Source organism: Pteropus alecto, unplaced genomic scaffold, assembly GCF_000325575.1.
Source record: "Pteropus alecto unplaced genomic scaffold, ASM32557v1 scaffold7, whole genome shotgun sequence".
In the NCBI taxonomy this organism is placed as follows: Eukaryota; Metazoa; Chordata; class Mammalia; order Chiroptera; family Pteropodidae; genus Pteropus; species Pteropus alecto.
Window position 1 is genome coordinate 39,476,315 of NW_006494614.1, and position 26,832 is coordinate 39,503,146.

The 26,832-nt window shown below is 31.1% G+C and overlaps 1 protein-coding gene across 4 annotated transcripts in view; it reads left to right on the forward strand.

Moving 5' to 3' along the window:
• SUPT3H (SPT3 homolog, SAGA and STAGA complex component) overlaps positions 1–26,832 on the forward strand; it is a 421,152-nt gene that overhangs the window by 199,264 nt on the left and 195,056 nt on the right. For all 4 annotated transcript variants that reach the window (XM_025042944.1, XM_015600445.2, XM_025042946.1 and 1 more), the window contains one exon: positions 1,740–1,824. In XM_025042944.1, the coding sequence (XP_024898712.1) occupies positions 1,740–1,824 (85 nt within the window). The remainder of the gene's footprint in view (positions 1–1,739; positions 1,825–26,832) is intronic.

Here is a 26,832-nt window from a genome sequence, read left to right on the forward strand (position 1 = left end):
AGGGAAAATAGGCAGAACTACTGTGAGAAAAACTAGAATTAAAGCTGAAGTATGAACAACGCTGAAAATTAAAATAATATACTCATCAAATTCCATCCCTTTAGCTGGTTTTAGACATGCTAATGATGACTATTTTTAGTAAAAGTTTTAACTTCTCATTAAAGTTTGAGGAAAAGCTTGATAATTTTTTGTACATTTTATTAACATGTTTTTAAAATACTTTTTTTACTGGAGCTATGAATTGAATTTGTTGTTTTATCTTTTAGTCAATTATTTCACTTTGATAACTTTGTACTATTTCTATTGTGAGATTTGAAGTAACTTAAAATAATGGAAGGGAAACTTTGTTCAGGCAGTTTCAAGAATTAAATGCTCAATACATCAGTGAACACAACATAAGATTTTCATTCTCTTAATAATGTACAATGTACAAAAGTTTTAGTTTTGATGAAGTCCAGTTTGTTTATTTTTTCTTTTGTTGCTTGTGCTTTTGATGTCATACTTAAGAAACAGTTGCCAAATATGAGGTCATTAAGATATCCCCCCGTTTTAAGAGTTTTATAATTTTAACTCTTTAATTTAGGTCTTTGAACTATTTTGAGTTCATTCCCCCACACCAGTTATTGAAAAGACTGTCCTTTCCAAATTAGATGTTCTCCCCACCTTTATGGAAAATCAATCAATCATATATGTAATGATTTCTTTTTTTCAGCTCTCTATTCTATTCCATTTATATATTCGTCTATCCTCATGGCGGTGCCACATTTTCTTTTTCTTCGTTGATAGACTTTGGTGAGATTGGCAGAGTGCCTTTTGTGAAATAGGTATTTTCCTAGTTCACACACTGAAGTTATCACCCTCTGAATATTACTTTTTCGACTTTATATTAGGTTCTTCAAACTGACCTTCTACTGTGCTCAGGGTCCCAGCATTCTTTCCTATACCTTGAGTACTATGCTAGTTAAAATCCAAGCTATGAATAAATTTTGGCTGCAGGGCTCTCTTATCCTGTGGAACTGTACTTTATCATTTTATCTGACTTTTGTTTTGTCTTTCGTACTGTTTGTTAAAGCATGCTTTCAACATAAAGTTTTGATATAGTACTGTGCATTTTCAAATATTCTTCACCGGGAAGAGATTCTCTGTACATCTAGTCTACCATGTAAAAGTTGAGAATAGGATTTTTGAGAACAGCTTTGTAATCCATTCTTGATAATCAGCTTGCATATAATTGGAAGTAATAATTTATCATATTTACATAAATTTTTCTCAGCAACTTTTAATTATATGCTATTAAAATTTTCTATATAATTATGTTACTGTATTGGCAATTTAGATATGGCACCATGATTTTCTGGTTGCCAGTATTATTAAGCAATTATTAATATTTTGTGTTTTGATATTGTATTGGCAAGTTAGATATGGCATCATGATTTTCTGGTTGCCAATATTATTAAGCGATTATTAATATTTTGCATTTTGAAACAGTAAATGCCCTTAAAAATGACTACACAAATCAAGAAATAGCATAGATAATAACATTGCAGGGTTTTTTTTTTTTCAGCTTGTTTTGGAGGGATGCAGTTCTTTGTCCATAGAAAATCATATATCCACTGTATTATTTGAGAGAACAGTGTGTACTTTATTAAACAGATTATTGTAATAAATGTTTTTTATATTTTTCTTTCTTAGTTTTACAGTCTTTAATAGTGGTGTGATGATTATTTTTTTTCTTACAGGTTTTCTTTAGGTGATGCTAGAAGGCCTCTTCATGAAACAGCAGTTTTGGTAGAGGATGTGGTACACACTCAGTTAATTAATTTGGTAAGAGCATATGTATAATCTTATTTGGTATCTCTCTGCATCCTGCTTGTATTGGGATTCAACTCAATACCTTTTTTTAAGATTATATTCACATTAAAAAAAAATTATATGTACATTTAGAATTCTTTTCCTCAACCTTATTTAGGTATAGTTTACATATAACAAAATTTCACCAGTTTAAGTACATAATTTAGCGAGTTTTGACAACTTAGTGTCATGTGACTACTATCCCAATCCTGACATAGATCATTTTCATCATCCAAAAAGTTTCTTTGTGCCACCTGTAAATCAGTTTTAGTCATCCACCCTCTGACCGCTGATAACAGGTTTTCTAATCTGTTTTCTGTCGCTATGTAAGTATAGTTTTTCCAGAACTCTTTTAAAAACTTATTTATTTTGAATTTTGAGCTTACAGAAGTATTGCACAAATAGTTCATAGAAGTCCGAGATATCTACCCTTCAGCTTCCTCTGTTAACATCTGATGTAACCATAGTACAATTATCAAAACCAAGAAATAACATTGGTACAACACTGTTAATACAGTTATCAACCTTATTTGAATTTTATCAGTTTTCCTGTTATTGCTTCTCTTCTGTTCCAGGAGATAATTCAGTATAAAACACTGTAGTTAGTTATCATGTCCTTGTAGTCTTTTCTGATCTATGATAGTTCCTCAGTCTTTCCTTTCTTTTATGACCTTGACACTTTTGAAAAGTACAGGCAGTTATTTTGTAGAATGCTCTTCTTTTTTCAATTAGTCTGATATTTTCTTATGATTAGAATGTGGCTATGCTTTTATGGCAAGAATACCACAGAAGTGGTAGGCCTTTCTAAGTGTATCAAATCAACAGGTTCATGTTGTTGATAAGTCTTATTTGTGATCTTAACCTTGAATACTTGGTTACGGTGGTAAATGCACTCTAAAAGTTACTATTATTTTTTTTTTCATTTTGTTGTTAATAAGTAACCTGGGAGTATATTTTATGCATATGCAAATATTCTTTTTCTCTGAAAATTTTTGCATATCAATTTTAACATTCATCAATATATTTTGTGTGACACTATTGTTACTGTGGTATTTGTCTAATAGTGGTTTTCTGTTTCTTCTTTCCTTTTATATTTTTTAATTCCAATTATCCTGAAAGGAATAGTTATCTTTTATCACCATTTGTTTATTCACTTTTTAATGTATATATGTATGGGCTAATGTATATTTAAATTTTATTTGTAGGACCATTATACAGTAATAACATTATTTATTTTAATTGCTCAAGTCATACCAGTGTTGGCCCTTAGGAACCTGTCATGTCCTTTCCCCTTTTTTCTATCAGATTTTTGGTCCCATGTCTGATATATATTAGGGATATCAGTCTTTTGTGGTATATGTTAATAATATTCTTATAGTGTGTCACTTATCTTTGGACTTGTTTTTATGGGCTGTTTTGGACATACAAGTATTTTTAATGTAGTCAAATGTATCAATCATTTATTGCCTTTAGATTTTGAATCATTGTTAGAAAGACTTCTCCTTATACCGAATTTAAAGAGTAATCCGTCCATGTTGCCTTCTAGTACTTGTATGAGTTTAATTTTTAATGTTTATATTCCTAATTCATTTGTAGATTATTCTTGTTTATGTGTGAGATATGGATCTAATCTTTTTCCAGATGACTACTCAGTTATACCATCACCATTTATTAAAAAGTCTGTGCTTTTCCTAATGATTTGAGATGCTTCCTTTATCATATTAGCATATGCATTAGGATATATCTCTGACTTTGTATTCTATACCAATGGTTAATTTGTCTATGCATGTGCTAATATGACATTTTTAATTACATAGGTTTTATAGTATATTTTAAAGATTGTTACAGCTAGTCTCACCTTGTAATTATTCTTTCTCACTGTGCTCCTGGCTATTCTTGTATGTTTATTTTTCCATGTGAACGTTAGTATTAAATTTTGTGGCTCCATAAAATAACTCATAGGTATTTTTATTGAGATTGCATGAATTTATAATTTAGAGAGAACTGCATCTTTAGAATGTCAAATCAGTCTAAGAATAGGGAACATCTTTACATTTTTCAAGATTACTTTTGTGTCTTTCATGAGTGTTTTAATATTTTTCTTCTATAGGCTTCATATATTTTGTCTTAGATTTCTTCCTAAGTGCAATCTTTTTTGTTGCTATTGCAAATGGACTTTCTCTCTAATTACATCATGACTGAAAACATCTGAAATTTACTGAAATACATAAATCTGCAGATTCCAGAAGCTGAGCAAACTCCAAACAGGATAACCCAAAGAAATGCGCGTTCAAACTGCTGAAAACTAAAGACATAATATAAATCTAAAAGCAGCCAGATTTATTACCATAGGAAAACAATGATTTGAACGCAGAATTTTCATTAGAAATCATGGAGACTAAAAGGAAATGGCACAGCAGTTTTAAAGTACTGAATGTAGAATTCTCGGTCGGCAGTTTTTTTCTTTGACTTTGTATTCATATGGCTTTTTTTTCCTTTTCTTTGTGTCTGCATGTGACTCTCCCCACCCCGCCACCCAAGAACATCAGGTATTTGTTCAGTGCTATTGTCATATGTATCAAAGCTATATACATGCTGTTATCTTCACATTGTTGTGTTAACAGCTTTTTTTATAGAGTTATATGTCTTTTAAAGGAATAAATGGAAGTATGGATAAAAGGAAGTATATGTTATCTTTTACATTTACCCACATGTTTACCATTTTCCAGCCTCATTATTCTTTGTTACAAATCGGAGTTGACATTTAAATCATTTCCTTCAGCTGGAAGAATTGTAACATCTTTTGTAGTACAGGTGACACTGATAAATTCTCTTGTTTCTTTTACCTAAATATCTTTTTTCACCTTTATTCTTTATGTGGACCCTAGGTGATAATCTTTTCCTTTTAGCTTTTTGAGTATGCCACTCCAATATTTAATGACATATGTTAATTTCTGATGTCAAGTCAGTTATTATTTACTTATTCCTTGCATAACATGTTACCTTTCTCTGCATGATTCAAGGTTTTCTCTTCATTATTGTGTCTCAGAAGTTTGATGTTTCTAGGACTGATTTTCTTCATGATTATCTTGCTTGCAAGTTTGTTGATCTTGTTGGGTCTGTAAACTAATATTTTCTTCTATTTTGTGGAAGTTTTCAGCCATTATTTTTTTCTTGTGTCTTTCATTTTGAGATTTCAGTTGTATGTGTTTTGGACCATTTGTTATTGTTTCACAAATCTGATGGTCTCTAAAGTTTTTCTACAAACTTTTTTTTCTTCAGTTTTGTTCGGCCTTGATAGTTTCTGTTGATATCTTTAAGATTTTTCTGGAATCTTTAATCCGCTATATACTCAATATAGTGTATTTTTCATTTTACTGATAGTATTTTCTGTTATACTATTTGAAAATGTATCTTATTGGGTTAAAATAACCCTTTTTGAATTATGGGTATATATTTTTATATTGTTCTAACATTTTTTCTTTTTTAATTAAATGTATTGGGATGACATTGGTTAATAAAATTATATAGGTTTCAAGTGTACAATTCAGTAATATGTCATATGTGCATTGCATTGTGTGTTCACCACCCAAAGTTAAATTTTCTTCCGTCATCATGTATTTGACCGCATTTACCCTTATCTTCCTCCCTCCTTCCCCACTTTCCCTCTGGTAACCACTAAACCGTTGTTTGTGTGTATGAGTTTTTGTTTGTTTCTCTTGTTCATTTGTTGCTTTCAATTTGATATCTCACATGTAAGTGAAATCATATGGTTCTCAACTTTTTCTCTCTGACTTATTTTGCTTAGCATGATAATCTCAAGATCCATCCATGTTGTCACAAAAATCCATTTTTTCTTATGGCTGAGTAATATTCCTTGTATATATGTACCACATCTTTTTTATCCAAACCTACATCAAAGGGCAGTTGAGTTGTTTCCATGTCTTGGCCACTGTGAATAATGCTGCAATGAACATAGGAACCCTCACACAATGCTACTGGGAATGCAAATTGGTACAGCCACTATGGAAAACAGTATGGAGGTTCCTCAAAAAATTAAGAATGGAATTACCGTATGACCCAGCAATCTCTCTTCTGGCTATCTACCCTCAAATTTGAAAACACTTATTTGTAAAGATATATACATCCTAATGTTCTTCCAGGATCTTCTGTGATTCCATATGAATTTTATTATTCCATATGAATTCTATGATTTCAAAGAATTTTCTATTTCTGTGAAAAATTACATGGGAATTTTGATAGGGATTACATTGAATCTATAGAGGCTTTGGGTAGTATGGACATTTTAACAATATTAGTACTCCTGACCTATGGACACAAGATGTCTTTCCATTTATATGTGTTATGTTCAGTTTCTTTCATTCAGTGTCATATTTTTTAATGTAGTGATATTTTACCTCCTTAGTTAAATTATTTCAATTTTATTTTTTTGATGTGATTTTAAATGTGCTTGTTGTCTTTATTTCTCTTTCAGATAGTTTATTGCTAGTGTATAGAAATGCAACTGATTTTTGTGTCTTGACTTTGTATTCTGAAACTTTATTGAATTTGTTTTTTAGTTCTAAAGTTTTTTGATGGAGTCTTTAGGTTTTCTATGTATAATATAATATCATCTGTAAACAGACAATTTTACATCTTCCTTTCTGATTTGGATACTTTTAATTTACTTTTATTGCCTATTTTTTCTGGGTAGGACTTCAGTACTATGTTGAATAACAGCAGTGAGAAAGGGCACCCCCTTGCCTTGTTACCAAAATTAGAAGAAAAATTTTCCGTCTTTTACTGTTGAATATTATATTAGCTATTGGTTTGTCATATATGGCCTTTATTATATTGAGGTATATTCCATCTATACATAATTTGTTGAGTACTTTTATTCTGAAAGGATCTTGAATTTTGTGAAATTTTTTTTCTGCATCTATTATGATCATATAATTTTTATCCTTCCATTTATGTGGTAAACCACACTTACTGAGTTGTGTATATTGAATCATCCATTCATCTCAAGAATAACTTTCACTTAATCATAGTGTACAGTCCTGTTAATATGCATTTGAATTTAGTTTGCTAGTATTTTGTTGAGAATTTTTTATTCTGTTCATTAGATATATTGTCCTATAGTTTTTTTTGTAATGTTCTTATCTCAGTTTGATATTAGTGTAATGCTGGCCTCATCAAATGGATTTGGTAGTATTCCCTCCTCTTCAGTTTTTGGAAGAATTTAAGAAGCAGTGTCATTAATTCTTTAAATGTCTGGTAGAATTCACCAGTGAAACTGACTAATCTTAGACTTTTCTTCTGGGGGAGGTTTTCTATTACTGCTTCAACTTCTTAGTCATTATGGTCTATTCAGGATTTCTATTTCTTCATTATTCAGTCTTGGTAGGTTGTATGTTTCTAGTAATTTATTTATTTTATCTAGGTTATCCAATTTGTTTTCATAGAATTGTTCCTGGTAATGCCTCCTACTTTTATAATTTACTTTAGTTCTCTCTTTTTTCTTTGTTAGTTTAGCTACAAGTTTGTCAATTTGTTCACCTTTTCAAAAAAAAATCTTAGTTTCATTTATTTTTTCTATTGTGTTTTAGTCTATTTCACTTATTTTTGTTCTAATCTTTATTTTTTGGATTTAGTTTGTTCTGTTCCAGTTGCTTATGTGTAAAGTTAGATTGTTTGTTTGAAATCTTTTTTTCTTGATGTAGGTACTTATTGCTATAAACGTCCCTCTTAGAACTACTTTTGCTGCATTCCAAAAATTTTGGTATGTTGTAATTTTGTTTTCATTTGTCTCAATATAATTTCTGTCTTCCTTTTTGATTTCTTCTTTAACCCATTGGTTATTCAGAAGAGTGCTGTTTAATTTCTACTACTTGTGAATTTTCCAGTTATCCTCCTGTCATTAATTTTAAGTTCCGTATTGTTGGGGTCAGAAAAAATAGTTGATATGATTTCAGTCCGATACGGGGTGTTTCTCGCCAGATTCCTGTTCTAGCGGGACTACTTGCAGACTGTACCTGGGAGGGACTGGAGCCTAGTCATTCGGCCCTTTCAGAATCTACAGCTAGACCTAGTTTGGCGAGCTTACCTCCACGGGCTTCTGGATCATGGCCAAGAAGGGTAGACATTTTGGGGATCATTTTGGCAGTAGTTGCATATTATTTTATTTGGGAAATATTACAGTAAGACTGGCAGTAGACTAAATATGTAAGTTGTTTCTTAAGTTATTTTCTTTAATCTTTATTTTCTTTAATCTTTATTTTCTTTGACCTGTTATTCCCATCTCAGACCTTTGCCCTCTTATCCTATCCTTGATTCTTACTCATTACTTCGGCCAAGCCGACCCTCTATCTTATGTGATTTCACCTAATTCTACTCTTCTACTTAGGTGATGACTGGCATAGGCCTCAGTTAACTCTTCTTCACTGGTTCTGCATAAAGATTAAGAATATGTTAAATAAGGAAAATACATACAGACATCCCCTACTTTTCAAAAGTTCATGTTAATGCCACTTTACTTTTATAAAAGACCTACCTTAGTACCTATTTTAGCTAACTGAAAGAAATCCGAAGAAGATTTTTGTTTTTAACAGAAAAAGGCAAAAAGGAAAAATAATAGTGTTTAGGATTTGTTTTGCAGTGAGCCATTATAGAGGCAGTGGCACCTACAGCAGTTAGCATAGCCCTGCCAAGTTCTTTCTGGGGAACTACACTCAGCATCTCAGCATCAACGATTGAATTGCTATTTCACTGCTATCAATAATAATACCCTTTCAGTTTCCAAAACTGTTATGATTTCTGATGACTATAGAGCTTTTCTTTTCTATTCATTCAAAGTTAGATATCAGAAGAATCTCTTCATTTTATGCATAGAATATAATCACCATTTTATTTCAAAGTTATATTAGATTTTCACTATATTAATCTACCAGGCAGCTAGTAAGCTATTCAGTCTCTTGTACTGTGTTTTTATTTCAGAACCATGTTTTCAGGATATTCTAATGATCTTTAATTACGAAAATTAATAACAAATTTATATAGGTAAAGAGTGATTGCTTAAATCTCCCATCTGGATTAGCATGCACTGAATTGTTCATCTTCCCTTCTCCCTCTTCCTTATAATGTTTTTTAATTCAGCAGTTAATCTCCTGGTAGAAGGAGCTTATGCAAGGCACTGTTCAATCCTAATCACCATTTCTGTGAGGCGTCGCTTATGCCACCTCAGTAATAGTTTATGAGTATGTTTTAAAATAGTAATAAAGTTTCCTGTGCAGAACTTCAATTATAAGGGTTATCAAAATAAGACAAACTAATATAATTTGTGATTGTATAAAATAAAGGAAGTAGAGGTACCATGGGGACCTCATGAATCACAGAATGGAAACAGTCTTCTAGCTAACTAAACATTCAGACTTTGTACTAAGTCACAGCATGTATATGTAACTCAGCAAACCAGAACACACTCTGTATTTACGTGCATGGGATAAAGGAGTTCACAAATACCATCTGGGAAAAAAATTCTTGGCCTGTTTTGTCTGATCCTACTCTGGAGTAAATGAAGTACCACATATTTAGCATAAACAGACTGAAAACACACCCACTTTGTGGAAAATGAACACATGTACATATGTCCGTATACATAGTGGTTCAAAACATAGAACATTGTGTGTCACTAAAAACTGATTACTTTTATATATTTGTACTTGTAACTTTTCTTATGAATGTACTCTGGAAATTATACTAATTGTTTTTGGGACAGCACTTATTTCTGATTGATTGCTCTTAAAATTTTCTATTTAATTAGTTCTATTTTCTCTCATATATTCCTGTCTCATGCCTCAAGAAATGCTATTGTATCTCCTCTTTAAAAAAATAAGTTTGTATTCCTGTTAACAGATATTTAGTTTTTAATTTGTGACACAAAATGGGTATATTCTAAGTAGAATGACTTTAGCTACATTTTTCCTGCCAGTTGCCCTGAGTAGTTTGCTATAGCATAACCTCGAGGACCATCCAGGAAAGAATTTCTAGTTCTTTTCCCACCATTAACATGCCCCACTCCCGTTTTGTTGTTGTTGTTGTTGTTGTTTCTGCTGCCATGTATCTTTCTCACTAATAGTTAATTCATGGTAAGAGAATCTCAGAATACAAATTGTTTATAGTTTCTCAGAATACAAATAGAATCTCAGAATACAAATTGTTATAAGTTATGAGTAGTATCTCAGGTTACTTGGTTTTCTTAGCATCGGTGTAAAACAGTATCTTCCCATTTTTCCACACGTGTCAAAATTTTTCCTTCAGGGTTCTTCATTTTTTCCCCTGCTGGTCTACCAGGATCCCATCACCTGACTTAAGTTAAACTCTACTAGCTACTTGGATCCTGTGTCATGCTTGGATTTCTGACCTGTGTTGAAATTTTCAGTTCTGACTGAAAGTCTTTAAGGGCTTAATGCAGAATTTCCAAGAATTTCAGATTTACCAAAGAGTTGCAAACCTGTCATAAAATTCCCACTCTCCAGATTGGTTTGAATCAGTTAATTAAAATAGGTCCAGATTTGTATCAACTGGAAATTGTTTGGCTGAATTGATATTATATATGCTGTCAATACTATCCTTTTGATAATATCCATTTTGAGTGAAGTTCAAAAATTGTCATGATTTCTATTGGCTTTATGGCTACTGTCATTTCTCTATTCATTCAAACTTACACATTTATCTCTTTGTTTTCTGCATAGAATATAATTATCTACCATTTAATTTAAAAATCATTTTGGATTTTCATTCTATTAATCTGTCAGGCAACTACAGGTGCTCTTCAACTTATGACAGGGTAATGACCTGATAAACTCATCGTAAATAGAAAATACCCTAAGTCAAAAATCCATTTGATACACCTAACCTACTGAGCATCATAGCTTAGCCTAGCCTACCGTAAACATACTCAGAATAATTATATTAGCCTACAGTTGGTCAAAATCATCTAACACAAAGCCTATTTTATAATAAAATATTTAATATCTCATGTAATTTATGTAATTATGGTGTCCTGCCTTCATGCTAGACAATTATCTTGAGTTTCATCTCAAGAGTAGTTGCCTTCCTCTTCGTTTTCTCACCAGAAGCAGGAGATGCAGATGAGTGTTTTATAAACATTATGGGATGCAAAATCACAATATCTAAAAAATGCTGGCATCACAATACACTGTAGAGTATTGGTTGCTTACCCTCTTGATCACATGGCTGACTAAGAGCTATGGCTTGCTGACACTATCCGTCATCATAATAATGTATCATACCACATATCATTAGCATGAAAAAGATCAAAATTCAAAATTCGAAGTATGGTTTCTACTCAGTGCATATTGCTTTTGTACCATTGTAAAGACAAATTCTTAAGTCGAACCATCGTTAAGTCAGGGACCATCTGTAGTAAAGCCATTCTATCTGTTATGTTTTCATATGCAAATTTATTTTTAGAGTTATTCTAATAATATTTATGAAAATTAATAAAGAATAAACTTCTATGTGTGAAGCATGATTGTCTAATGTTCATCTGGATTACAGGCATTGAGTTCTCATTTCCTTAAAGTCTCTTTTGTTCTTACTTCTAATGCATTTTAATTTGGCAATTTCTTCCAAGTACTCTTTTCATTCAGCTGATTTTGTGTTCTCTTCTGTATCTGAACCAAGAGATTGTTTTACATTTACCAAGATCTCTGAATGTCTCTTTTTTTATTAATAACTCTTTATCTTCTTTCCCAGGTGTTGCTGTTAGTCTTGATTAGTTTAGAGATTATACAGAAAAGAAGATAAAAGTAAATATCTACTTTGCGCCAGACAGTATGCTAGAATCTTTTATATATATTATTTTATTGTTCCTATATAGTCCTTTTTTCATAAATAACTGTTATTGCTATAGATAGCTTTTTAACTTACAAAATTTTAACCTAGATCGACATTGCCTTATTTGTTATGTAGATATAATTAAAAGTCTTTATTTCTCAGATCCCAATATTATATATTATTCTGTACTTGAAGAATATATAATTCTTTTGAAGAATACATTCTTTTTCCCTTTAGATGTTTACATCCAGCCTGATGTTTTTATTAGGGGTATTATTTTACCGCATTGTAATAGGGAGCAATTTGTTTATGCTTATCATTTCAAATGTTTCTCATCATTTTTATATCTCTTGATGAATATATAAATCACATTCTTAGTTTTCTGAAAATGTATTAACTATCCTTAGATACTCCTCTAGAGTAAGTTGTTCTGAAATTCTAAGTAGTGTATATAATCCGAAATTCATAAGATACTACTTATGTTTGAAGCCCTGATATAAAATTGAATTCAAATTTTTAAAGTAAATGAAAGGAAAAACAAGGTCCATTAAATAAATGTGTCACTTAGAAAAGTGTTAAGAAAAAAATCTTAAGAATGTTTTAAGACCAATTTTCAAAATGATGTTTTATTACAAGTAAATTATACTGACTTTGCACTTTTAATTCAGCTAAGAATTACAGTAAGCATTAAAAAACCACAGATACTATAAAAATTCTGCTCATTTGTCAAAATGTGTTTAAAAGTTTATTTATCTGTTTTTCTTTTTTGCAGTAGAGTAGTTGCAGCAGAATGGTGAGGACCAAGGCAAGTAGTTACTAAGGCAGGCATTGATGTTGTCAAAATATAGGCAACAAGAACAAACAATTGCTAAAAACCACATATTCACAAAATTATAGGTATCTAGGTGGTCTAGGAGTAAATTTTATAAAGTATGATCCAGAAAGTATATATTGTAATATCTGAAGTCTCTTATAAAGTTCTTTGGTTGCAGAAACTATCATTTATATATAACAAATATGATGATTGGTATTTATAATGAAGGCTTGAAAAAAAACTAGAAAAAGTTGATGTATTCAAGATAGTCTTTAGAAACTAAAGATAGTGTGTGATCCACTTAGAAAGATGTCTCACTGATAAAGTTTAAATATTTTTTTAATCAGGAACTTTAGTTATATACAGTATAGCATATATTTCTTAGGAAGTCAAAAACTTTTCCCCCAACAATTTACGTAAAGATTCCTTGACTTAGCAAATGTACTTAAGAAAATAAAAACATTTTATTTTAAACTTTCAATCTCAACTTCAAAAAAAAGAAGAAAAAATTTTCTATGCACCCTTTTACAGAACAACATCTCTTACAATAAACATTTTACTTAACATTTACAATAAACCTAGAGAGTTAGAGGGCATTATCTTCATTTTGTAGGCTTGGAAAGTGAAGAACGGATGGCAGGAAATTTAACTTTGGGTGGTGAAGTCACAATGCAATATACATGTGACATATTGAATTGTAACTTGAAACCTATATAATTGTATTAACCAATGTCACCCCAATAAATTTATTTAAAATTAATAAATAATTAAAAGAGAAAGAAGGAAAAAAAAAAGATTAAGCAACTTGTCCAAAGACACACAGCTTATAAATACTAGATGCGGAATTCGAGTCATTTCTTCTTTGGAGAGTTTGGGGAGTTTTTAGAATGAAAAATGCTGGTTTTTTGTATGTGTACTAATGTATATTTATGTACCAGAGTACTCTATATTTCTGAGATTCCTTCTAATTGTGAATATTCTGTGGTTCTGTGAAGTGAATAATATTGTTGTTTTCAGGGTAGGATTTATATTTTGCAAAAGATTTGCAGAGAATACTTAATAAAAAGAAGTGATTGAAAAAGAGAAGTCTCAAGAAAGATAAGCAGCATCTTCTTTTGTTGTGGAAAATACAAATTTAATTTTAAGTCTCTGATAGAAATTTAGCATACTTTAAGTTTGTAAAGAGAAAAAGTAACATTCTGCCATATGAGAAATGGTCTTAGCCAGCAGAACATCTTAGGCATAATGGGTAATTTGATAACATTGAAGTAGGCATCATTTGATAGACCTCTGGATAAGGGTAATTAAATGTATAAAAAAGAGTAAATTTAAACATACTTGAAAAAGATATTTTAAATATCGTGAACTTTTCTAGAAATGTACCACATTGCTGCTTGCATTTGTAATAGGCTTCAAGAAGAAAAGTTGTGGTAAAAGTAAAGCCTTTTTCCTTGAGGCCTGAAGTTGCTCCTTGACAGTTTCTTCTTGAAGACTTGTGTTAAGATCACTAGACTTCAGATAAGACTTGATGATCATATGAGAAGTAAAATACCAAATAGTAGTCCAAAAAATTTCTTATAGTCTACATACAATAAAAAGATCATTTTTTTTCAGTCTCTCTCCTCTCATATTAACTTTTACTCTCATATAAAAGTCTCAGCTTTTTTCTGTTCAGTCATGTCGTCTATGGCAGCTTTTTAAAAATTAAATGTTCTTTTTTCTAAATATACAGTCATTTGATTTTATCGATAAGAATAAGGTTGCTGTGTTTGCCTTATGTTTACTAGGAACTCGGTATTTTTAAATGTTTTTTTTTTTTCCATTTAAAGGTAAAAGTATTAACTCTTTTTTTTTTTTTCCTAAATAACTTTGCTGTTGGGTATAAAATAAAGCCACTGCATTTTTACATAAATCAGAGATAAGGGAGTGATATAGTTACTATTTTCAAATGCCACACTTGTAGAAATAAAATACTGGAGTTCGGTTTTTTTCTGTAACATATTTATTTGTTCTCTTTTTATGCTAGTCAGGAAATGAAAATTTTTTGTAAGCAAGAAAGAAATTATGTCACTATTAAAGATTGAATGGTTACTCTATAATAGAGGGAATGATAATTGATAGATTATTTTTTTTTGCACTTGAGGTTTAAAACTTATTGTTTCTTTATTTTAACTAAGTCTTTATGCTTGGATAATAAGCCACTTAGTAACCATTAATAACTAAAACTATGTTTGGATTTCAAATGGATTTGAATAATGTTGTCAGGAATAGAATTGCTATTTTCAAATGTCAGATAAATTGCACAGAGTTTGCATTTATGCCAGGAAACTACGTTTAGCCATTGGTTTATATGAAATCACTTCTGATCAAGCTGTGTGGATTTCCAGTTGGAATATAAACAATATTTCTTAAATGTATACTGCAGAAAGGGATGAAAAAGAAGCTCGGGACTAGATTTTCAAGGCCATTGAATTTCAGATGGAGGAATTTATATGGAATTCTGTTAGTTTCTTCAGGCATTTAAAATTTTAAAAAGGAACATAGTTAGGAAAGTAGAATAATCTGGCTGTTTTATATAGGATAGTGAAAGACGGAGCCAATTCTAGAGGGGTCTGTTTACAGGAAGGGTACTGAAATATTTAGGCAAGGGATATTACCAGCTCTAAGTTGGATGATGACAGGTTCTGAATGATATTTTACTATCTGTAAACAATAGTCCATTATGGGGATAAATCCTGTATTAACAAGAATAAACAAATTCAAAATACTATAACAATCAAATCTACCATGACGGTTCTCAATGTTTATCTGAGTGAAAAACTGGTAGAAATACTAAGTTGTTAGTACATTTAATGTGCCAATTTGACATATTCTCACTTACTAATCATTGTTCTAAATGTGACTCTTCTTGTTACTGTTACAAAAACCACAAGACCTTGTGAACCATCAGTTGGGAAATGCTAGTAGAATGGAAAGTTTTTAGAGACAGACATCCCTGGGTTTGAATCTTGGCTTCATAACTTGCTACTTATACAATCTTGAGCATATTTCTTAATCTGTCTGAGTCTTGATTTACTCTTCTATATGAATTTACTTACCCAGTTGGCATTATATAAATTAACTTATATATATGACCTAACACTGATCTATACTACCTTTCAATGAAAACATGATTTAATTAATAACATCCAAAAATCTTAATTATAAGTCTGTACATTTGGAGCAACACAGTGTCAAGGGCAAAGACACTAAGGAACCAGAAAGGGAGTTTAAATAGTCATATGCTCTCTGTATCAATGAGTTGTTCCTATTTTGTTTGTTCGTTTATTTTGTGTTTTAGAATCTACATATAAGTGAAATCATTTGGTATTTTTCTCCGACTTATTGATGGTTGCCAGATGGGAGGAGCGTTGAGGGGGATAGGTGAAAAATGTGAAGGGATTAAGAAGTACAAATTGGTAGTTATAAAAATAGTCATGGGGATGTTAAAGTACAGCATAGGGAATATAGGCAACAATATTATAATAACTATAGTGTCAGATGGGTGGTAGACTTAGTGGGATGATCACAAGGTATATAAATGTTAATCACTAAGTTGTACACCTGAAACTAATATAATATATTGTATGTCAACTGTGATTGAAAAATAAATATTTAAAAAATACGTAGAGGCAAAAAATGAAATCTCTCTCATGGACATGGACAGTAGACTAGTGATTACCAGAGTGTAGGGGGAGGGGGGAGGTAGGGTAAAAGGGGTCAAATATGTGGTGACAGAAAGAAATCTAACAATGGGCGGTAAACACACGATGATTATACACACACACACACACACACACATATAATCATCATGTGTTTACCGCCTATATATATATATGCTTTACCGCTAAATTGTACACCTGAACTGACTGGATTTCATTAACCAATGTCACCATAATAAAAAAAAAAAAGTTTACAAAATTAAAAAATGAAATCTCTGAACAAAAAGAGTCACATGCTGTTTGTATTTCTGGGGCTACTTTCCTGCCTTCAAATATCACATCATATACAGTTCTGTCTGTGTGTCTTCTGTTACTATCTCTCATTCTTGATACAATTAGAGATATTAAAATTTTTAAATATCAGTTTAAATAATTTATTATATATGAATTTCCCTGTTTCTTCCTTTTCTGTTCCCATTTGACTCTATGTCCGCCATGAGAAGAAACCTGCAGACACAGAGCAGTCTAAATTGTCTTCATTAATTTGTTTCAATCCTGGGTTTTGAAAGCTTTTCCATAAACTTCATGCTTTCTCTTTTTATTACTATAATTTGAATAAAACTTAACTATTAGTGAAACAAGAGCAGTGTTGACTAAAAGCCTTTATTTTTCACTAGCAAATCCTTGACTCTTCTAAATGATTTTGAGTTCCATCATTTTGTATTTTAGTGATGACTACTATATTTAGTTCTGTTCCTTTCCCAGAATATTGTGTGAAAAAGTTTCTCAACATGCTTGAAAAACACAGAAAGATGTAATAAGCAGGTAATGTTGTGCAGTTTGAGAGGTGGAACAGAGAAATGGACAGGTGGGTGAGTGAGAAAAGGTTAGCAGACAGAAGAGAATTTAAGTCCCAAAATGACCACTTTGCTAAAATGAGTATAGATTTATTAAAGTAATATCATTGGGCCTAAATTAGATAGTCATTATAAAGGTACCTTGTAAAATATAAGGCAATATTTTAATGTTAACTTTTTCTTATACTGTTATTACTAATGATGATGATTTTTTTAAAAACCTGTTTTAAAAGTCTTTTCACTAAAGAGTTTATAGAGAAAGCTTTTTATCTGAAATATTGGCATAGTTAATAGATGCTGTTTTTAGTATTAGTATTAGCATTCATATTTTAGAAATAACCTCTAGGTACCAGCATTTTGAGAGTCAGGCATCCTTCTGTGTTCATGTATTCTTTTTTAGTGAATTGACCCTTTAAGCATTTTAACTTCTAATACCTTGACATTTATGTAGGAGACTTCTGTTTAGTATTTTAAGTAAGAGACTTAAAATTCAGTATCCTTTGTTAATCATCCAGCATTATTATTTTGAAAAATAATTATTTTCCACCAGCTAAAATCATACACATATTACCTCGAATTACACCTATATTTAACAGTATTCTTCAAAATACATATTCTGAAAAGTAAAATTATTTTCTGTGCTATGCAGCTGAAATTACAAAAGACTTGTAACTTCTAATAATCAGCTTAATCTGGTTTTAAACTCTTCATGGCTTTGGAACAGGAATTTTTGTTTGAAAGAAAGATTGGCTTGTTAACTGAATTATGCAATTATAAGTAAATGTGGTCACAGCTGCTTTTGATTTCTTTTTATACACCTGATTGGAAACATTTTAAAAAATATTTTTCCATTTCTTACACTGACACCTAGTGTTCGTTATTCCCGATATCTTAAATATTGAATTTTAGTTATTAATACCTTTTGAACTAGAATTACATTAAACATTTTTTAGTAGTGCACTTGTTAACAGATCGATAACTCTTATTTTCAAAACCAGTTCCATACAGTTTTTCTAGAAACATGGATGACACTATTATGAATCAATGGCTGAGGCTATTTTGAAAACAACAAAACTCAAAGAAGCATAAAATTTAAGAAGTAGAAAGAACTTGAGAGAGTTTTTAAAACTTCAGCATTTTGTCATGTCCAGAGTTCCTTCAAGTCACAACTCCAGATGGGTGATTTGATTTATGTGAGCCTACTTCCTGGGTTATAGAGGTAACAAATCACATTTAATCATGTAAGCATTGAGGGTTTGATGTTACTTCTTGGTTGGGAATGAAGCAAGATTAAGTTTTTTCTGATTTTTGAAATGAGAGACCTTGAGATGTTGTATGTTTACTATTTCCTGTGAATTCCTAAGGAGGATTTAAATGCTCCGATTTTTCTAGTAATAAAGTTTAAAGATCGAGATTCATATCCTATTATCTGCAGTTAAGTGAAAATCTATATACAAGTTGGAGAAAATTTATGCAGTAAGCTATTATTAAACTAGAAATTCAGGTGGGCATTGCACATAATGTAATTTATTTTATTTTTCATCTTTCATTGAAGTGGAGAATGATATTCTGAGTAGGATGAAAAAAATTTTTAATTATTATTTTATTTAAGTATAGTTGGCAATATATTGGTTTCAGATGTACAGTACAGTGACTCAACATTTGTTTTTAACTAAGATTGACTATTTTTTACAAAATTAATGACAGACTAAATTTCGAATCATTTCTAACAGAATTGCTGCAAATTTCAGAGTATTTGAATATTCAAATGTATCTTCAATGAAGTTTGATATTCTCATACCTAAATATCAGACATTTTAAATACAAGAGATATAATCAAACGAATTAGATTTATTTTTAATACTAGGTATGATGTTTTTAGTTGATCTAAGAACTCTGAAGAGGGAACTATCTCATAAGTTGTTGTTTTATAATTCATGTAACATCTTTTTACAAGATGAGCAAAAATTTTATCTTTCCTTTGATCCATTTAATAAGTATGTATCACCTGCTATTTGATAGACACTGTCTTAGATGTAGGAAATAAGTTTTTGTTGAGGTCTTCATTCATATGTTTCATTAACAAAAGAATATAGAAATGTAGAAAATAATTAGAAAGAATTTTGATTTCCATCACTTTATTTTTAATAATTCTAGTATATTTTTCACATGATCTTTTTTTGGATTGGATTTCAGTATATTTATCTGTTAATGTTTTTAGGATTATCAGGTTCACCCACAGATCTACCAAGTTCTTAGAAAAGAGGTATTTAGTCTCTTTAATTATACTCTAGCACATGTGACATAAAAGGTCTGAAAGGAACTCATCAGCTGTAACAAAAATGAATAATAAAGTAGGTAACGGTTGTGGATTACATAATTTTTCCTTGGCTTAAATGGGTTGAAACTTGTATTTGGAATATCAGCATATATTTATGTTGGATTAACATTGGAGCAGTAGTAAATAATTTGCATAAATATCGTGATTCCATGTTTACGGCTCCTTCTTATATTTAATTAAATATTTAAATCTGCCTCTTACAAGGTAGGACAGAGTAAAATTTCAAATCACATACTTTCCCAGGCACTTAATGAAAATGCATAGATGTTACACTTCTTTTTACTTAAAAGTTCATCGGCTTCCATTTTATTCAAATTGCTTATTTCATTTAAAAACCCAAATAAAATAAAAGAATCACACTTACATGTAACTGAGTGGAAATTCACCTTAGTTTTTCCCTTTCTCTTCCAGGTGCAAAATTGGCTAAAACTGCTGGAACAGGAAGTTATTTTAGAATAGTTTCAGTTTAATGTTTTATCAGTCCCAAGAGTAAAATAATTTGCAACTACTGTAATTTTATATTGCTACTCTTAATGTAGAACCTTGTTAAAAATAGTATATAATTAAGTGGGTTCTGATATAAGTAAAATCCTGTCGCCTCAATTGTGCTGGATATACAAGAGGTAGAGTAGAGTTAGATTGAATGGAATTCTTAGCCCCACAGGATCTCCATCATTCATTCATTCATCAAAGGTTTATTGATAAATGTGACAATTATTGTTTTAGGCATTAGGAATATAATGGTAACATAAAGTTCGTGCCCTCGTAGAGCTTATATTTTTGTGTGCAAAAATGATAAATAATATTAAATAATGTTAACTGCTATGAACAAAATGCAGGATGAGAAAAGGGAGAGATAAAGTTATATACTTCAGTGGAGATAATATTTGAGCAAAAAATTTTAATAATGTCAGGTAAGATACCAGGCGTAGTTCTAGGGGAAGAACTGAGTGAACAGGAAATGTATAGGCCCTGAGACTGGAATATGCTTCAGAAACAGAACTATCAGTGTGTTTGGAGTGGAGTGAATGATGGATCCAGTGGTTTCTAAGTGTACAGTACAGTATTTTTGACCACATGCACTTTGTTGTGCAGCAGATCCCGAGGATCCCCTGCATGATTTAAGGTTTTTAAAAGATCATCCCAGCTACTGTGTGGAGACTGGGCTGTAGGAGTTTTCATTTTGGAAGCATGTAGATTAGTTAAGAGGTTTCTGTAGCAGTTTGTAGTATCTCGTTACTGGTATGGTGGTGTTGGAGAGAAGTGGTCCAATCTAACTTTGTTTCAAAAATGGCACCAACAGGACTTTCTGACAGTGGATATTAGATATGAACGTATGGAAGAAATCAAGGATGACTTCTATACTTTTTATCTGAGCAACTAGATGAATAATGGTTTGCGGCAAAAATTTAGCATTTAATATTGTGTTAAAGTTGAGAAGCCTATAAGACCTCTAAGTGGAGAAGACAAGTAGGCAGTTTAATATATGACTTGAATTCATGAGAGAGCTTGTACTAAGGATAAAAATTTTGGAGTCATTGGTATATAAATGGAATTTAAAGTCATAAGATAGTATATCACTTGGGAAGAGAAGGGAAAAGACAGAAGACTGAAGAGTGACCCTTGGAAGTATTTCAACATTCATAGTTTGGAGAAAAGAATACACAGGCAAGGAGACGGGTAACACAAGAAGAGTGCAGTATCCAGATAGCCAAATGAAGAGAGAGTGAGGACAGAGTTGATTATTGTATTTGATAAGTTTTGGCAAGAGTCATTCTAGTTCTCTGTGGGGGCAAAAAGTCTTTTTAGAATTAATCACAAAGAGAATTGGTGATGAGAAAATGAAGGCAGGAAAAAATAGTCAGTCTATTAAGTAATTTTTGCTCTAAAAGTAGTGTGAACATATTTCCTGATTGCTGAGGAAGTCCTGGTTTATGCCTGTTATCCCAGCGTAATCATTATTTTGCTGTCAATTATCTGAAAGAGGATGTGATATCATGGAAGGATTTTATTGAACCTGATAAGTATTATACTCATGAATCTAGTAACATAATTGTTATGCCATAGACTTTAAATTATGGGAATATGAAGAATTCTAAAAGAACAAAGCTTTTGTATCACAATTAAGATACTTTGGTTGTATATTTCCCATTTCTAAATATGATTTACTCATGTGCTGTTTCAAATGTGTATTTTAACTGCAACTCTTCTAGGAAATCTATAGGTTAATGAAAATTATACTTTTCTTCATTTAGTAAACTTCTTTGGTGTAACATGAACACAGGAGAGTAAATAAATCATAAGTTTTTGCAGCTTGAAGAATTTCCACAAAGTGAGTGCACTAATGTAACCAGCATACAACCCAGTAGGCAGTGCATGACCAGCACACAAGTTCACCCCTACGCCTCCTGGATTCTAACTGCCGTTCCATGGAGATCCACTTCTATGACTTCTTTTGTTGTTTCCTTTTTAATTGTAAATAATTACAAGCTCATCAAATGTTGCAAAAATAGTGCAGAGAATTCCCATGACCCCTTCCTCCAGCCTCTCCCAATGGTAACACCTTACACAACTAGAGTACATTATCAAAACCAGGAAATTGGCATTAGTACAGTACTGTTAACTAGAATTTCTCCATTTTTTTTACATGCACTTGTGTGGACGTGTGTGTAGTTCTATGAAATTTTATCGCATGTGGAGATTTGTATAACTACAATCACAGTCAAGATATAGAATTGCTCCATCACCACAAAGAAACTCCCTCATGCTATCTTTTATATTTGTGTAACTTTCCCCTACCCAGCCCTCTTCCCTGATCATTGGCAACCACTAGTGTTCTTCATCTCTAATTTTTCAAACGGAATCATAAAGCAGTATGTAACATTTTGAATTTGCCTTGTTAAATTCAGCATGAAGTTCTTGAGATCCACCCAAGTTGTGTCGGGTATCAATAATATGTTGTTCTTTACATCTTAGTAGTATACCTTTTTTATGGATGAACCACAGTTTGTTTATTCATTCACCTGTTGAGGGACGTTTGAATTGTTTCTGTTTCTGGGCTATTACAAATAAAACTACAATGAACATTTTGTATGCAAGGCTTTGTGTGGACATAAGTTTTCATATCTCTAGGATAAATGCCATGGATTTGTGATTGCTAGGTTGCATATTAGATTCAAGAGTTAAAAATTCTTCTGACAACATTTAAAAGAAGCTGCCAAACTATTTCCCAGAGTAGCTATACCACTTGGCATTCCCATTAGCAATGTATGAAAAGTACAGTTTTTCTGTATCCTTACTAGCATTTGATATTGCCAGTGTTATTTTAGTCATTCTTATCAGTGTATAGTAGCATATCCTTATGGTTTTAAGTTGTACTTCACAAATAGCTAATGATGTTAAACATGTTTTTGTTCCTTAATTACCATAGGTGTATTCTCTTTGACGAAGTGTTCAAGTCTTTTATCCATTTTTAATTGTAATATTTTTCTTACTCCTGAGTTGAGAGATTTTTTTTATTTGTTCTAGATACAAGTCCTTTGTTGGATATGTAATATGCAAATATTTTATCCCAGTCTGTGTCTTGTGTTTTTGTTCTCTGAATAGAATATTGACATCTAACACCATAAATAGAGCCTTGCTCATGTTTGAACTTTATGTAAGTGAAATCTTACAGTATATATTTTTCTGAGTCTAGCTTCTTTTACTCAATATCATGTTTGTGAGATTCGTCATGTTGTCATATGTAACAATAGTTTATTCCATTCTCTAAATTTGCCAAAGTTTATTTATCCATTTTACTTTTCGTTTGCATTCCGATTACTCCTTATTAGAGCTATTATTATTGTGTTTCCATGAATATATTTTTACAGGTGTTTTGATGAACATAGGTACACATTTTGAGGGGTGTACTGGGGCAGAATTTCTGTGTTATATATTTTTGCAAAATTTCAACTTTAATAAATATTAACAAAAAGTTTTCCAGAATGACTATGTCAGTTTACCTGTCTTCAGTATATGAGACTTCCAGTTGTCCCACACCCTTGCCATCACTTGGTACTGGCTTTCTTTTTTATTTCAATGGTTCTAGTAGGTATGTATATTGCAATATATTTTTTAATTGTAGTAAAATATACATAAACTTAAAATTTACATTTTTAACCATTTTAAGTGTACAATCCAGCATATTAATACCATTTAACTCTCCATTAGCCTTATTTGCTTTTCTAATACTCTTGTAACACAAAGTAGGTTAGTATTATACAAAATGATTAACCCGTTTTATTTTATAATTTAGACATTCTCAAAAAGCAAAGCAAAACCTGATTTTGAGTCATTCATTGGACTCAAGAGTTTTGAGGTCTACCCAGATGTCTTGTATTGGACAGTAGGGGTACAAGGATAGCTAAAATGTTCAAAGCAATCATTGTAATAGTGTGTATAATATATGCCATAACAGAAAGACATTTCAGCTACAAAATGGCCCTATAATTAGTTCCATTGTATTAGACTACGTACATCTATTAGGAAAATTATTCTTTCTGAACTTTGACTTTCAGTGTTTAATAAAAAAAGAAAATGCGTTAGCTAAAGAGAGACAGGATAGTTTGTTTCACTTATTTGTAAAAGCCATTGAGATATTAATTCTTTAAGTGTAAATACTACTGAATAAATTTCTCTGGAATATTTTATCAAGGATTTTGTTTAAATTAACTTAAAATTTGCTTAAACAAAATAAATCTTGAAGAGCATGGTACTGAAACTGCAGTACTAAATATAATATCTAGGACAGCTTGAGATGGTGCCCATTTTAAGAATCTAATTCTGCTCTTAGGTGGTTGCACTATAATTAAAAATTTTTAATGCAAATAGAAAATCAAAGTTATACCTTTTTATAATCCTATGCATATTGGAAATAATGGGTTTAGAGGCAGTTGGAGGTGTTATCATCTGCATTATATTCAGACCTGATCTCTCATTTGCCAAAATAACAACTCTATCAAAATAGAATCCAAAGCTCATTTAGATAATTGATAATCCTTTATAGAATTATCTTTATATCAATTATGAGAATGAATGAAATGGAAATGTTTGTGTCTTTCTTACACGTGTACATGTGTTCATATGTAGAACACTTTATGATTTTCTTTATGAAGCCATATCTAACTCCTTCAGGATTAACAATGAAGGATGGATTTCAGAGATTCAGAATTACAGCTCTTGACATATATGTTGAGCCTCTTCAACTAGGGACTTTTCTTTTGCTATCCTTGGAGGAGTTAGACTTTATATAACACTGTGAGAGGGCAATTTACCTTACAACATATGTTATAAATCACTTCGTTGGCCTTATTTTGAACAAGATTGTAGATAGATCCCTTCTACCTATAATAGCCTGTGACTTGGTTTCTTTTCTCATAAGCTCAGATAAGTGAAGCAGAAACATCTATTTCTTGCTTTAACAATAATGATAAGCTTTGTCTATTTTTTTAAATGACTTTTATTTTCACTTAAAGTTTATGTCAGTGTCTATTTACTTTTTATAAGATCATGATTGAAGTATAAGAGGGAGAAATGCCTGAAATTGGCAGAACTTAATGTCTCTCTTTCTCTGTCATGTATAAAATACTCGATTTATTACTTCCTTTTTCTTTATTATCAGTACAGTCTTGTTTCTAGGAATATTTTGTAAATGAGTTGCTCTGTTTATTTTATATCTGAAATTTAATAACAGTTCTCATTCTCCAGAAACAAGGCTAATCCAAAATGGCAGGCAACTCAAATATTATTTGTATTTAATTTTAGAATACAGTTTTAGACATCAGTTTCAATATGAATGCTTCTGATATTTTCTGGGTTTTTTTTGTTTTTTTTTTTTTTGTTTTTTTTCATGAAAACAAATTTAAAGTATAATAATGAGTGACCTGGGAAGTGTTAAAAAGCTGTTTAGTTGTATACTTCTGGTCCATAACTTCAGCCAGCCAGAGTCAATAATTTGGTCTTTTTTCCTACAATTGCATGAGGTAGTACTTAAAAAAATACATATGATGAAGCAGTCATTGTATTGAAAACTTGAAATCAAAACATTTTAATTTTACTAATATTGTTAGCCAATCAAGTTTTTTTATTTAATTTATTTTTTAAAATTTATTTTTAATTATTTTTGTCTGTGTGTATGTCATCGATTAATGAAATCCAGTGTTTCAGGTATACAATTTAACAGGCATATATATAGCTAATCAAGTTTCGAACTTAAAAGTTTAGTAATTTTTTTCTCTCACTGAAATTGTTACACAGTGATTTCTCTGCCTTCTGAACTCCTCTGGCACCTATCTTCATTTTGTTTTTTTACATGGTATATGTAAAACTGAGAAAGAAAATTCATCTGAATTCAAATATATCCATTTTGAGGTAATCATTATCAATATTTTGATGACCATCTTTTGCATTTCTCCTTATCTACATGTATACACATACAAATTTATAATTTTAAATTATATGTGCAGCTTGTGGCCACTTTTTTTTTATCTACTCTCCCATCCCTTCCTCCTAAGTACCTACTATTAACAACCTGGTATATTGCTTTCCATACCCTTCTCCATAAATATATAGAGAAAAGTTCATCTGTAGTAGCGGTCTTTCGTTAATTTGTTACACAGTTGAGCTAAAACTTAAATTATTTATAGTTTCCTACTGCTTGTCTTCCATGCTTAGTATCATTTAATCTCATTTTTTTTATGATTTTATATTCACCTGTTGCATTATTGATGGACATTGACTTCTATTCTAATTTTTTTGCTGCTTTAAACAATGCTGCAGCAGTTATCATTGTAACACAAATCTTGTTTTGCCAGATTCCCCAGAGTGGAATTGCTGAACACAAGTATGTGTAAATAGATATTACTAGGTATCTCTTCAGAAATACTCAGTTTTATTTGTGCCAGTATTGTTTGCCATTGAGAGTTCTAACCACCCCGTAATATGTCTATCTACTGATTTATAGTGATGTCTCATTGCTGTATTGATTTGCATTCGCCTGACCACTGGTGCAGCAAAGAACTTGCCACACACCTTCAGCCCCTTTAATTTGTTGCTCTGGGAATAGCCTATTTATAGCCCTCATTCATTTTTCTATTAGATGCTTTTAAAGTATTTTTGCTACCATTTGAATCATTATGGTTAATTTAGAAATGGTTTTACCATCTCTGTATTTAGATTGGTGTTTGCTGTAGTTCTCATTAATCAGTCTTTACTATATTTAAGTACTTTTCAAGTATTTTGATATAACTTGAGGTTTTAAGAAATACTCTTGAGTTTTATCAGTTCTATTTCAGTATCTATACTTGTGATTTTTTTTTTTTTTGCTCTAATCTTTTTATGGTTCAGATTGATAGATTTTTTTTGAAA